Genomic DNA, 16020 nt, shown 5'->3' with positions numbered 1-16020 from the left:
ATGATTTCTTTCCTTCCTCCAGCTTGTCCTGTACTATTTCCAACAAAATGCTCTTCTGCACCTGCATCTACATTATGTAGACATCATCCAATTTATTTTCCACACTATTTTTTCATCGTGCTCTAGATACACTATTTCTATTTAGTTCATTGCTGGGGACTGATGACCTCAGAAGTTAAGTCCCTTAGTGCTCAGAGCCATTTGAACCATTTGTTTTCATTGCCAATACTTCATGTTTTGTTTCTTTCTAAACATTTATACTTAGTAGCCTTGCCAGCAAAAAATGAAATTCAACATTATGAATCCTCGAGAAAAGAATCTGAGGCACTCACACCATGTCAGTCATTTTATACACCATTTTTTGTTCACTGGTGTTTGTTTCTTCTGAAGGCCAATGATAATATTCTTTTCCCACAGTTTCACTGTAACAGTCCAAGTTCTTTATCACCAATTGTGGCAATGTGGCAAAGCCATTATTTTGACATTGTAAAACATTAAACTAATGCATTGAACATAATGGCAATTAGCCAATAAGTATATGAACAATATTCTGTAATTTGTATGACATGAATGTTACTTAACACAGTCTTTAGTTCAGTGGAAAGTTAAATTTTTTGTGTATTATTCGTAACTACTGTAAAAAGTCTGTAGCAGTCTTGGTTCAACAGGCAGTTATTAGCTATATCTTTGAAAGCATAACTACTTCATTCTTTGATGAATTCCTTATTGCTTTTATTTTTTGTTTCATATTGGAAAATACCATAGGCAAAGTAAATAAAGTAACAATATGCATTTGCAGAAGTTAATATCCTTCACAGTTCATGACTTGTTACGGTCACACACTACCGTAACTGGATCACAATAGCATTTACTTGTCATTTTGAGAATATAAAAAGCCATCTCCTGGAGTTTGCACATAAATATAGATATAGTTTACAATGAAACATAAATTTCATGTTTGGTTACTTAACAACAATTTATTGTATACTATTTGATCATTTCAGTTTGTTTCGAAGATAACCTCAGCTATGAATCTAATAGGGTTTTTGAGAACTTTGTCATGGGACAGGATTTCAACTAAGTTGTGATATACAGAATGCAAAATTAAGTACCCTTGTTTCTGATGTGAGGTGAAGAACTACCTCTGGCACTCAACCAAAACTAGTTAATCACAAATATGTCAGAAGTGGTTACAGTCAGATTACAAGAACACAATTACAGCAGCCTTACATAATCTTCTTTTGATCTTAATTAAATGGTCTTTGTTTTGTGGAAAAAATCATTACTGTACCAGAACTGATAAAAAAAAAGCTGTGATTCCAAACTCTTACTACAGTGTGACAGAAAAGCCGTTACAAGGCATGTTCAGAAACTAAGTGTACTGTGACCACAATGGTAACGTTGAGTGGTAGAGGGTGATAACCTGAACAGAGGGAGCACCACAGAAACATGACAGTATGAAAACTCACGTTGCAGTCTTTAGTTGTGTGAAAGATGTCGGAAAGAAATCCTGCCAAGTGCAAGCCACTTGATGTGATCTGCTTTCTACTCGCAGAAGGTATAATGCCTACCAAAATTTTTCTGTTAATCAAAACAGTTTACAGAGAGGATGTTACGATCAGAATGAGTGTGTTTAAGTGGTTTAGGAAGCTTAGTCAAGGCAGAACAAATGTTTATGACAAAAAGAGGCATAGGAGACCTTTCATTTTGATTAATGAGTTGGTGCAAAAATCAAGAAGACTGTTCATGTAGACCACCAAGAGACAGTGGGTGAAATTTCTGCACTGTTTCTACAAGTCTTACACAGGACACTCACAGAAACACTGGGATACAGGAACTGTACACAAATCCCAAAACAGCTTACAGAGCAGCAATAAGAAAAATCAGGCCAATAGTGCCTTCAAGTTCCTTGAGTGACTTGAAATGGAAGGTGAGAATTTTCTGAGCTCTACTGTGACTAGAGATGAAACTTTGGTGGCTCATTACACACCTGAGAACAAACGACAGTTGTCACATGCTTTGAATCAATTCCTCATCTGCCAAAAATTCAAAACCACCATTTTGAGCAAAAAATCATGTCCTCATTGCTTTAGGGCTGAAAAGGCATCATTTTGGTCGAACTTCTGCCTCAGTGGGAGACCATTAACACACAGTGAAATTGTGAGACCCTAAATTAACTCAAAAGGAACTTTCAAAACAAAAGGAGGGGAATGCTAATATTTTAAACCATCACCCCATATTCCCCTAACTTAGCACCTTCAGATTATCATCCTTTCACCTCCCTGAAGGCTCATAGGACTGGAATTAAATTTTGAAGCAATGAGTAGGTGCTGAACGAGGTTCTGAAGTGAGGGAACGAGCTGGTGGGAGATTTCTTCAAGGAGGGCATATTGAAACTTGTGTCCCAGTACACCACATGCATTGAACATAATGGCAATTAGCCAATAAGTATATGAACAATATTCAGTAATTTTTTTAACAACACTTTTTCTAAAAAAAAATGTAAAAATCTAGCACACTTACTTTCTGCCATAACTCATATATAAAATGTGATTTCAAACTTGGTACCACTGTGTCACAATAAGTTGGTTATATTAAATATTTTTTATGAACATTAGCATTCATTTTACCATCACTCAAATGTCAAAACTAATGGTTCAAGCCCAAATCGGGCAGCCCATCAACACATTATGACAGAACGTCTGTCAATTTCACTATCACCAAAACCCGCTTAAATGAATATTATTTGTACCATTTTGCAGGAATCTGTCACATCCCTACAAGTATATGTGTGAATCTTTTTATACTGTCCTGCACAACTCCATCACTGTCCCCCCCTCCCCTCACACACACACACACACACACACACACACACACACACACACCAACGGTAGCACTATTTGCACCACTGTATGTGGCACACACATGTGTTTTTGTGTTCAGAAGCAGCACAATTATGAAAACTGAGTCCTACCTGCTTCCAACAGGTTACTCTAGTTTGTAACTGAGTTGCAATGGAAATCATCTGAGAATGGTCTGCGACAATTTGTTTTCACAGAGCACCTTTGAGCTTGTATGTCCCTATCACAGTTATTGCATTACATGTACCACAGTGATGATTTGGTTTAGTTTAGTGGTTACTTGAGATTTACAGTTTGCAATAATATTATTAATAATATTATTGCAAACGGTAAATATCACTATTAATAATGGACACAGAAACATATAACTTCTGTGAAATTTCTCTTACACACTGCCTAAACTTGAGAACTTCTACAATTATAAATTATTTCTATTACTCACTGTGACAGAGCAAATATGTATGATATAACACACTGTGTCTTCTTTCATATGAAGAAGCATAGGCTGAAGTTATACTAAATGTACTTGTTAAGATTATATATATATATATATATATATATATATATATATATATATATATATATATATATATTATTTCTAAAAACAAAGATGCTGTAACTTACCAAATGAAAGCGTTGGTATGTTGATAGGAGACAATAAAAAACACACAAACACACACACAAATTTCAAGCTTTCGCAACCCAAGGTTGCTTCATCAGGAAAGAGGGAAGGAGAGGGAAAGATGAAACGATGTGGGTTTTAAGGGAGAGGGTAAGGAGTCATTCCAATCCCGGGAGTGGAAAGACTTACCTTAGGGGGAAAAAAGGACGGGTATACACTCACTCTCTCTCTCTCTCTCACACACACACACACACACACACACACACACACACACACACACACATCCGCACATACACAGACACAGGCAGACATATGTAAATTATGTCTGCCTGTGTCTGTATATGTGCGGATGGATGTGTGTGTGTGTGTGTGTGTGTGTGTGTGTGTGTGTGTGTGTGTGTGTGTGTGTGTACCTGTCCTTTTTTCCCCCTAAGGTAAGTCTTTCCACTCCTGGGATTGGGATGACTCATTACCCTCTCCCTTAAAACCCAGATCCTTTTGCCTTTCCCTCTCCTTCCCTCTTTCCTGATGAAGCAACCTTGGGTTGCGAAAGCTTGAAATTTGTGTGTGTGTTTGTGTGTTTTTATTGTCTCCTATCAACATACCAATGCTTTCGTTTGGTAAGTTACAGCATCTTTGTTTATAATGTAATGTTAACATTTGCTCAAAAGAAAAATATAAAAGCGAGTACTGAATTTCAAATGGATTTAATGTTCTGTATTCCAAGTCTGTCATACAGCATCTTGAGTGGGACCCTTTCCCATGGTCTGGTTAGTAGATCAGCTAACTGGTTAGACCCACTTATGCATTGTTTGGCCACAAGTCAACCCTAGAAGCAAACACCCATTTTCTGCAATTTTCTTCCGTGACAATATTATGAAAAGGAAAGTTGCCACTCACAATACACACACACACACACACACACACACACACACACACACCTACAGACTGAAAAGATAAGGCATGGGAGATTTGTTTTTGTACAAGATTGGGAAGTTAATTACAGTCTGTGAAGGCTTCAGTGAGACTCTCTTTCCAGTCTCCCACCACCTACCAAATTCCCACCATCCAGTCACAGAGGAGCATTCCACTTGTAACTCAGCAGGACTGGAGCAACTGAATTACATTCTCTGCCAGGGTTTCAACTACCTCTCATTGTGCCCTGAAATGAGAAATGTCCTGTCCACCATCCTTCCCACCCCTCCCACAGTGGTATATCACCATCCACCAAACCTACACAATATACTTGTCCATCCCTACAGAACCCCTGCTCCCAACCCCTTACCTCATGGCTCATACCCCTGTAATAGACGTAGATGCAAGACCTGTCCCATATGTTCCTCCACCATCACCTACTCCAGTCCAATCACAAACATCACCTGTTCCATCAAAGGCAGGGCTACCTGTGAAACCAATCATGTGATCTACAAGCTAAACTGTAACCACTGTGCTGCATTCTATGTATGCGTGACTACCAACAAGCTGCCTGTCCGCATGAATGGCCACTGACAAACTGTGGCCAAGAAACAAGTGGACCACCTTGCTGCTGAGCATGCTACTCAACACAACATCCTTCATGTCAATGACTGCTTCACAGCCTGTGCCATACGGATCCTTTCCAAGGACACCAGTTTTTCTGGATTGTGCAGGGGGAACTTTCCCTGGAATACATCCTAATATTCCTGTAACTCTCCTCGCCTCAACCTTCGTTAATCATTGTCCTCACCCATCCAGCCTCTTCCCTGTCCCATTATAGAACTACATAGCCCTCATTCCACCATCACACCCAGTCTTTTTAATTCTCTTCTTTTCCACTGCCCTCCCCCCCCCCCTCCTCCCCACCTCTCCCCTGCCCTCTGCCTAACCTGCAGCACTTCACTATTTGCCACCCCTACCCTACTATCCCTCCCCCTCCCCTCCCCAGCCTCCTCCTTACCCCCACCCAGTTGCCATTCCCATCATGCACTGGTGCTGCTGCTCACAGTGTGGCTACAGTTGCCTGAGACTGCAGTCGTGTGTGTGTGTGTGTGTGTGTGTGTGTGTGTGTGTGTGTGTGTGTGGTCTATTTTTGATGATGGCCTTACTGGCTGAAAACTAATTTGTGGCAGTCTGTTTGTTGTGCCTATCTGTGACTCAGCATCTCCGCTATATGGTGAGTGACAACTTCTTCTTCTTTCCTTTTCATGATATTGTTACATTCCATCCTGGATTTTCCATTGTTTGATTTTCTTCTATGAGATGCATCAATTTCGCAAAATCTGTGCACCATTTGGATGTTCAACTAATGCCCAAGTATTATTCAGGAAGTTCAATTCTTTTTGAATGGCCTCCAGGCACTGAATTTTATTGCTAGACTACAAAGCTTTAGTATATGAGCTTGTATCCTTTTCCCTGGTGGTAGGAGTTCCAGCCATGTATACACAGTCTCCATTGGTCATCAGTTATGGATTCTTCTTTTTGCATTTGCATCTTTGTTTCTGCCTTAATACTCAACATTCTCTGGAATTTGATGTTGTATCCAAATCTTCTTCTTCACTTAACCTTCTCTCCTCTTCTCAAGACTGACATTATTTGATTCCTTTTTCTCATCAGAAGTCTGATTAGGTTGACTCTGTCAGACAGTTTTATCATCAGCAACTTCAAAATTAAGTAACACTGATGTGCAGATTGAATACAACTTCAGCCTTGAATTTTACATTGTGTGTCATTCACGTGACCACCCGGATGCCCAAGCACAGCCTTTCTATCAAACTTTGAACAGAAATTCATGTTCACATGTGCACAACATTCTGTTTCAAAGATTCTCAGGTGATTCAGATTATCTACTGTTTGTCCATGCCACAATCCATAAGGGAGTTTGTTTTCAATAGAGGACTTCCCAGAGTGATTCAGGAGGTATGCAGCAATACTGTACACTTCTGTCCACAGTTCTTTTGACAGTTTTACTAGGGTTCAACATAGAATACACACACCCCACAATTGTGTGGTTTTATCTTTCTGCAACACCATTTTGCTGTGGTGTGTCTATTGGAGTAAATTAACCTTCTTTTCTGTTTAACAGTATTCTGTCAGGTATTCAGGGACTTTTGGGTACTTAGCATATCAAATTATGTACTATGCATTTAAAAAGACAAGGTTTCAGAAAATATTTTTTTGGTGGGAGACGCAATATTTTTAATCTTGACTGTACAGCTAAAAAGTAGGCCTCCATTGCAGTTTTCTCGATAATGATTGTATTGTCAAGGTACTCAATTAACACATGCTTATCTTAATGTTTGCTCAGGCATTTATAAATTTGCCAGGTATATATGCTGTAAATTATTTCTACTTTCTGCTTTATATATTCCATATTTATCAATTATCAAGCACGATATTTTATATATAATTTATACAATGGCAAGGGAAAGTTACATTCAGTGTTCATAACAACTAAAAAATTGAGCATACCTGCAGTAGCATGTCTATTTTCTAGTGGGTGTAAGGCAGCACGATATCTGTGCGGATTTCCTACCATGGTCTCTGAAATGGAAACAGAAAAATCACTGATAATAACTCCATAACTTTAAATGATTTTGTTGTTAAGAATAACAGTAAAATGTTCTTGATGTTTTAGGTAATAAAGTAACTTCACTTAGAAAGAAGGTTCATTACAGTAATATGAGAATTTAAATTTATAAAAGTGAGATGATTGTCTGACAATTGATACAGTTGTAAAATTAAGGAGACATCTCTTGTTCTTTATTTTCACACTATCTTAACAGGAATTAATTAAAATTTAGCTGAAGTCAACATCAAATACAATTCCAGTCACAGTATATTTGTTGCAATTAGAACCAGTATTTCATTCATAATGAAATTATGAACATGATTTCTTAAAAATCATCACATCACTAAAAGAGTGAAAGTACTATTTTTGAAGAAAAATTAATGACTGTAACTGCCCACAATTCTAAATTTAAATTTGCATTATGAGAGACTAATGGAAATTGAATTTAACTGATGAAAGGAGAAAGTATAAAAAAGCCAGTAAATGAATCAGGCAAAGGGGAATCTGAATGTCTCAAAAATGATATTGACGGGAAGTGCAAAATGGCTAAGCAGAAATGGCTAGAGGATAAATGTAAGGATGTAGAAGCATATATCACTAGGGGATAGATGCTGCCTGTAGGTAAATTAAACAGACCTTTGGAGAAAAGAAGCTGCCTGAATTACTATCAAGAGCTCAGATGAAAAACCAGGCCTAACCACAGAAGGGGAAGCAGAAAGGTGAAAGGAGTATATAATGTGTCTATAGCAGGGAGATGCTTTGAGGGCAATATTATGGGAATGGAAGAGGATGTAGATGAAGATTAGATGGGAGATATGATACTGTGTGAAGAATTTGACAGGGCAGTGAGAGACCTAAGTGAAAACAAGGCTCCAGGAACAGACAACATTCTGTTAGAACTACTGATAGCCTTGGAATAGCCATCCATGACAAAACACTTCCATCTGGTGAGCAAGATGTATCAGACAGGTGAAATACCCTCAGACTTCAAGGAGTATATAATAATACCAATTCCAAAGAAAGCAGCTGATGGTAGGTGTGAAAATTACTGAACTATCAGTTTAATAAGTCACAGTTGCAAAATACTAACACAAATTCTTTCCAGACAAATGGAAAAACTGGTAGAAGCTGACCTCAGGAAAATCAGTTTTGATTATGGAGAAATGTAGGAACACACATAGCAATAATAACCCTACGACGTCTCATAGAAGATAAGTTAAGGAAAGGCAAACCAACATCTATTGCATTTGCAGACTTGGAGAAAGCTTTTGACAATGCTGACTGAAACTCACTCTTTCAAAGTCTTAAGATGGCAGAGGTAAGATACAAAGTGTACAACTTTGCTTTCCCTGTTTGCCAATAGGTGGCGACAACGGTAAGTAGCGGTCAAACGAAACAGATCACAGACATCAGGCAGTTAGCTTGGACCTCAGTCAACATAATCTCACTCAAACATTAGTCGATTCATGTCTGCATCATAAAGTTGTTCTTGATTGAAAATGTCAGTTTACGAGCCTAATTCTCGTCATTTGCGGGAGGTGTTACTGTTTTGTTTCAATATGAAGAAAACAGAGGCTGAGTCTCATCGAATGCTCTCAAGTAAGTATGGTAAGGATGATATTAGTGAAAGAACATGTCATGAGTGGTTTCAATGCTTCAAGAATGGTGATTTTAATGTCATAGACTGGCATAGTGGTGGAAGAGAGAATGTTTTCGAAGATGCAGAATTGGAGACATTGCTGAGTGAAGACTCACGTCAAACTCAAGAAGAACTGGCACAATTAGTGGGAGCAACATAGTAAGCCATTTCAAAATATCTTAAGGCTAAGGGTATGATTTAGAAAGAAGGAACTTGGGTCCCGTATGAGCTGAAACCAAGAGACATTGAACGACATTCGTGTGTTTTTGTGAACAGTTGCTTCAGAGGAAAAAACAGAAGGGATTTCTGCATTGCATTGTGACTGGGGATGAAAAATGGGTTCATTACAATAACCCCAAATGCAAAAAATCATGGGGATATCATGGCCATACTTCCACATCAACAGCCAAACCAAATATTCACGGCTCCAAGATCATGCTCTGCATTTGGTGAGACCAGCTTGGCGCCTTGTACTGTGAGGTGTTAAAACCAAGTGAAACAATCACAGGTGCTCATTATCAAATGCAATTAATGCATATGAGCAGAGCATTAAAAGACAAACGGCCACAATACAGTGAGAGGCATGATAAAGTGATTTAGCAGCACGACAACGCTCGACCCCACGTTGCAAAAGAGGTCAAAATGTACTTGGAAACGTTAAAATGGGAAGTCCTACGCCACCCACTGTATTCTCCAGACATTGCTCCCTCTGACTATCACCTGTTTAGATCAATGGCACATGGCCTGGCTGACCAACACTTCCGATCTCATGAAGAAGACACAAATTAGATCGATTCATGGATCGCTGCAGAAGATGAACAATTTTTTTGACGCAGGATTCATACACTGCCTGAAAGATGGGAGAAAGTAGTGGCCAGCGATGGAAAATACTTTGAATGATACATGTGTAACCAATTTGTTTCATTAATGCCTCAAATGTTGGGGAAAAAACGGCAGAAGCAAAGTTGTACACCTTGTACAGGGAGCAAAAGGCTATTTACAATTTGTACAGAAAAACAGAGACAGTTATGAGAGTCGAAGGGCAGTGGTTGAGAAGAGAGAGAGAGAGACAGGGTTGTAGCCTATCCCCAATGTTTTTCAATCTGTACGCTGAGCAAGCAGTTTGGGGAACCAAAGAAAAATTTGGAGTAGAAATTAAAGTTCAAGGAGAAGAAATAAAATGTTATGTTTGCCTATGACATTCTAATTCTGTCAGAGACAGCAAAGGTCTTGGAAGAGCAGTGGAACAGAATGGACAGTGTCTTGAAAGAAGGATATAAGATGAACATCAACAAAAGCAAAATGAGAATAATGGAATGTAGCTGAATTAAATCAGGTGATGCTGAGGGAATTAGATTGGAAATGAGATGCTTACAGTAGTAGATTAATTTTGCTACTTGGACAGCAAAATAACTGATGATGGTCAAAGTAGAAAGGATATAAAATCTAGACTGGTGATGGCAAGAAAAAGGTTTATGAAGAAGAGAAATTTGTTAACATCAAGTATAGATTTACATGTTAGGAAGTCTTTTCTGAAAGTATTTGTATGGAGTGTAGCCATGTATGGAAGTGAAACATGGATGATAAATAGTTTAGACAAGAAGAGAATAGATGCTTTCGAAATGTGATGCTACAGAAGAATGCTGAAGATTAGATGGTAGATCATGTAACTAATGAGGAGGTGCTGAATAGAATTGTGGAGAAGAGGAATTTGTGGCACAACTTAACTAAAAGAAGGGATCAGTTGGTGGGACATGTTCTGAGGCTTCAAGGTATCAATAATTAAGTATTGAAGGGAAGCGTGGAGGGTAAAAATCATAGAGGGAGACCAAGAGATGAATACACTAAGCAGATGCAGAAGGATGTAGGTTGCAGTAATTACTTGGAGATGAAGAGGCTTGCACAGTATAGAGTAGCCTGGAGAGTTGCATCAAGCCAATCTTAAAACAACAGCAACACAACAACGACGGAAATTGTAGAAGCAAGCTTTTAAAATATACCTGGTTGCCTTTGATGCTGTTACAGAAGAAGATTATGTGACACTTCCTATTCTATTTCATGCATTAGGTGATATGGGGTTACATAATCGTACTACATTAAAATGACCAATTTCGCTGGAAGAGTCTAGAAGCTCCAGGAGAAAAATATTTTGTGTTACAACTTTAACTATTTACAAGACCGAACTAATGCTTTGTATAGTTTTTGACATTTATCACACCCCCTCAAACACTTACTGACCTTTAACATGCACTTGCCATGCTTTTTAAGGATAAAATTGTGCAAAATACCTGCAACTCGAATATAAACAGGAAGTTTATTGTTGAAATCAACCTGATCCATTTTATAACACCTGACATCGTAATGTGTAGAGCAGACATGGGCACAGATACAATACACAAAATTTATCTGTATTTATTATAATATGCACTGATGAGTCACAACATTAATACAACTCCCCGTCATGAGACAGGATGCCACCTAGTGGCTTGCAGGTATGTAATATGGTAAGGAAAGTATACAAGCAGAGCAGAGACAAATGAGGAATCATTCTCTAATGAATGAGCCACAAGCGACTTTGACAAAAGGCAGTGCCTGGGAATGAGCATCTCAGAAACAGTGAAGCTGGTTGGCTATTTATATGTTACTGTCGTGAGCATCTATGGGAAGGAGTTGAAGGTCAGTGATACCACGAGTAGGTGAAAATGTGTTAGATGTCCATAACTAATCACAGAATGTGAGGTTCAGAGGCTTGCTCACTCTGTAAAGCAGGATAGGTGGCAGATCTGATGATAGAGTGTAATACTGGTGCAGGTACAAGAAATTTGGAGCAGATCATTTTGGAGTGCACATGGTTGACCATAGGCCTCCAAAGTAGACAACTCCTATGTGCTTCCACATTGACCCAAAGACATAATCAATTACAGCTGCAGTGGGCACAGGATCAGGGGCCAGTGTAAACATGTTGATTAGTCAGATGAATCACATTTCTTGTTACACCAGGTCATTGGTCATGTCCAGATACATCATCATCCAGGTGAAGGGCTACTTGGCATATGCATCATGCCATGGACACTAGCCAGTTGGGACAATATTACGCTATGGGCAACATTAACCTGGGGTACGTGGTAGCAAACAAAGGCACTATGACAGATGTGGACTATGTAAACATTATTGTGACCCACTTGCATCACAGTTGATGTCTTCCCTGACAGTGATGTCATCTTCCAGCAGTGTAATGTTCATGTTCATGTTCAAGTCTAGAATTAAGCTGCAGTGGTCTGAGGAGCATTGTAGTGAGCTCAAATTGATGTCTTGGCCAAACATTTGCCTGATCAGAACCTGACAGAACATATCTGGAGCACTATTGGGAATCAGCTCCGCACCCACGAACCACTGGCCTTTAATTTACGAGAATTGCGTGATGTGTATAGACATCTTGTGTCACATAACTGCAGAAACTACCAAGGACTTGTCAAATGCCTGCCACGCAGATTCACTGCAGTGCTACATTCCGAAAGTGGACCAATGCATTATTACGCAGGTGGTCATAATATGAAACCACCCGTGCCTGTACAGATTCCGGAAAAATGCAATATTTAATGTTGTTTTAATAATTATAACTTCTTGTATGATGAGTAGTATTAGTTTCAAAATAATGTTACATTGGCTAGAGGGATAGTGATTAAGTTGGCTAGAGGGATAGTGATTAAGTTAATCTCATTAAAAAAAGAGGATAGTCAGAGGTGTTCCTTAATACATAGAGCCATCATCAGCAAAGTATAAGAAAGAATGAAACAAACACAAATGTTTTGATAGGTATGGGTCATATAATGTTTTATTTCTCAGTTACTCTTCTACTTCTGGTACAGAAATGGTAGAGTTTTAAACATTACAGTATACATTCAAAATGATAACTTGCAGGTTCACTGTAGGCATTTTTCCCCAAAATTATAGGATTCCACACTATTTTGTTGAGAGTTAGAAGAAATGTCTCAAATAATTGCATTTGTAGACTACACACAACCAAGTGAGGTGGCACAGTGGTTAGAACACTGGACTCGCTTTTGGGAGGACAGCAGTTCTAACCTGTGTCTGGCCATCCTGATTTAGGTTTTCCGTGACTTACCTAAATTGCTTCAGGCAAATGCTGTGATGGTTTCTTTGAAAGAGCAATGCCCATTTCCTTCCTCATTTGCCCCTAATCCGAGCTTTTGCATGATGGGTGGAGGAGAACCAGGTGAACTGGATGGGAGAGGTGTTGAGGTTCTGGAGGAATGAGGATAAGGTGTCCTGGCCTTGAGTCCATATTACAAAGATGCCATCAATAAACCTGAACTAGACCAGGGGTTTGGTGTTTTAGGAATGTAGGAATGTTTCCTCTAGGTGGCCTATGAAGAGGTTGGTATAGGAGGGTGCTACGCGGATGTCCATGCCTGTGCCACGAATTTATTTGTACAACTTCCCTTAAAAGGTGAAGCAGTTATGGGTTAGGATGTAGTTGGTTAAGTGTATAAGAAATGGAGTGGTGGATTTGGAATCTGCTGGGTGTTGGGAGAGGTATTGTTCAATTGTAGCAAGGCCATGAAATGAGGGGTGTTGATGTATAGGGAGGCTGCATCAACAGTGATGAATAAGGATCAGGCAGGTAAGGTGTGGTGATGGTGGTGACAGTGCAGGAAGTGATTGGTATATTTTATGTGGGTGGCTAGGTTTTGGACAATTGGTTGGAGACTCTGATCAACAATGGCTAAGATTCCTTTGATGGGGGCACTGTACCCAACAACAATAGTGCACCCAAAATTGTTAGGTTTTTGGATTTTGGGGAGCATGTAGAAAGAGGGTGTGCGGGCTGTAGATGGAGGTGTTGGGCAACTGGCAAAGGCACTCCAGTTCATCACAACAGTGGTGGAACCTTTGTCTACCGGTAGGATGATCAGGTCAGGATCCATTTTTATGTTGTGTAGGATAGTCCTTTCTTCTGTTAAAATGCTGTTGTCCTTAGGGAGGAACCTGTGGAAGGATAGTGAGACCAGGTTGGAAGTTAGGAATTCCTGGAAGGTGACCAGGGGATGGTTAGTTGGGAGTGGGAGGGTCACAGCTGGATGGTGACATGAACTGGGAAAGGAAGGGTGAAGTTTCAGAAATGGATTGTATTCGCTTGGAGGGGTTGGTGGGAAAGAAGTGTTTCCACTGTAGAGGGAGGAAGAAGGGGAGTAGGTCTTTCATTAGTCCAACATGGTTAAAGCTGGGAGCAGAGTTTAATGTGAGGCCTTTCGGTTGGACTGAAACATCTGCCGTGCTGAGGATTATGGTAGAGAGGTTGACAACAGTGTTCTGGGATTGTTTGAGTTCTTGTTTTTGTCGAGTGTTGATAGGGGGTTTTGGAGGATGTGGTAGGTTGAAAAGGTCAGCCAGGCAGGGTCTGGGTGCTATGAGGGGTCGACAAAGGGGAACATTGTGAATAGGATGGGGGTTGGAAGCTAGTGCCCAAAGGCAGAAGCAGGATTTCAGCAGGCTGGATAACTTGTGGAGGTGATGTTTGGAATGTTCTTCTAGGTGTTGGAGTGTCAGTATTTCAATTTGGGTGACGAGATGTAGGTAGTGGGGACTGTATAGTAACAGTATTTTATGGAGGAACTAGAGGTGGTTCAGGGATGCCTGTGCCATGGAGATGTGTGTTTGTAGAACCAGGTTTGTGAGGGAAATGGACTAGCAGAATATGAAGAGATGAAGGTCATTGTGGAAGGAGGGGTGGGATCCAGAAATAGGGATTTTTATGGTTGGACTGTTGAGGAATTCCATGACTTAAGCTGCATTTAAGGAACAGCACACAGGGCAGTGTTTTGGCTAGGGGTACGGAAATTGTAGAGGGAGTTGAATAATGTTGATGGGTGAAAGGAATTGTGCTGGGGGTAGGGGCTAGTATTGTCACTGATGCAGCTTTCCATGCTACTCTATCCTGTGCAAGCTTCTTCATCTCCCAGTACCTACTGCAACTTACATCCTTCTGAATCTGCTTAGTGTATTCATCTCTTGGTCTCCCTCTACGATTTTTACCCTCCGCACTGCCCTCCGATACTAAATTGGTGATCCCTTGATGCCTCAGAACATGTCCTACCAACTGATCCCTTCTTCAGCATCCTTCTGTAGCACCACATTTTGAAAGCTTCTATTCTCTTTTGTCTAAACTATTTATCGTCCATGTTTCACTTCCATACATGGCTACACTCCATACAAACACTTTCAGAAATGACTTCCTGACACTTAAGTCTATACTTGATGCTAACAAATTTCTCTTCTTCAGAAACGCTTTCCTTGCCATTGCCAGACTACATTTTATATCTCCTCTACTCCGACTATCCTCAGTTATTTTGCTCCCCAAATAGCAAAACTCATTTACTACTTTAAGCATCTCATTTCCTAATCTAATACCCTCAGCATCACCCGATTTAAATCGACTACATTCCATTATCCTCGTTTTGCTTTTGTTGATGTTCATCTTATATCCTCCTTTCAAGGCACTATCCATTCCGTTCAGCAGCTCTTCCAAGGTCCTGTGCTGTCTCTGACAGAATTACAATGTCATCGGTGAACCTCAAAGTTTTAATTTCTTCTCCATGGATTTTAATTCCTATGCCAAATTTTTCTTTTGTTTCCTTTACTGCTAGCTCAATATACAGATTGAATAACACCGGGGATAGGCTACAACCCTGTCTCACTCCCTTCCAAACCACTGCTTCCCTTTCATGTCCCTCGACTCTTATAACTGCCATCTAGTTTCTGTACAAATTGTAAATAGCCTTTCACTCCCTGTATTTTACCCCTGACACCTTCATCATTTGAAAGAGAGTATTCCAGTCAACATTGTCAAAAGCTTTCTCTAAGTCTACAAATGCTAGAAATGTAGAATTGCCTTTCCTTAATCTATTTTCTAAGATATGTCGTAGGGTCAGTATTGCCTCACGTGTTCCAACATTTCTACAGAATCCAAACCGATCTTCCCTGAGGTCGGCTTCTACCAGTTTTTCCATTCGTCTGTAAGGAATTTGTGATAGTATTTTGCAGCCATGGCTTATTAAACTGATAGTTCGGTAATTTTCACATCTGTCAACACCTGCTTTCTTTGGGATTGGAATTATTATATTCTTCTTGAGGTCTGAGGGTATTTCGCCTGTCTCATACATCTTGCTCACCAGATGGTAGAGTTTTGTCAGGACTGGCTCTCCCAAGACTGTCATTAGTTCTAATGGAATGTTGTCTACCCCCGGGGCCTTGTTTTGACTTAGACCTTTTAGTGCTCTGTCAAACTCTTCATGCAGTATCATATCTCCCATTTCATCTTCATCTACAT

General features: G+C 39.7%; 1 protein-coding gene across 3 annotated transcripts in view; it reads right to left on the bottom strand.

Annotated features, from left to right (window-relative positions):
• Positions 1–16020, bottom strand: part of LOC126199017 (uncharacterized) — a 75885-nt gene that overhangs the window by 43431 nt on the left and 16434 nt on the right. For all 3 annotated transcript variants that reach the window (XM_049935718.1, XM_049935726.1, XM_049935708.1), the window contains one exon: positions 6931–7002. In XM_049935718.1, the coding sequence (XP_049791675.1) occupies positions 6931–6997 (67 nt within the window). In that variant the 5' untranslated portion in view covers positions 6998–7002. The remainder of the gene's footprint in view (positions 1–6930; positions 7003–16020) is intronic.

The sequence above is a fragment of the Schistocerca nitens genome, chromosome 1, assembly GCF_023898315.1.
Source record: "Schistocerca nitens isolate TAMUIC-IGC-003100 chromosome 1, iqSchNite1.1, whole genome shotgun sequence".
Lineage (NCBI taxonomy): Eukaryota > Metazoa > Arthropoda > Insecta > Orthoptera > Acrididae > Schistocerca > Schistocerca nitens.
This window is presented reverse-complemented; position numbering and strand designations above follow the sequence as displayed.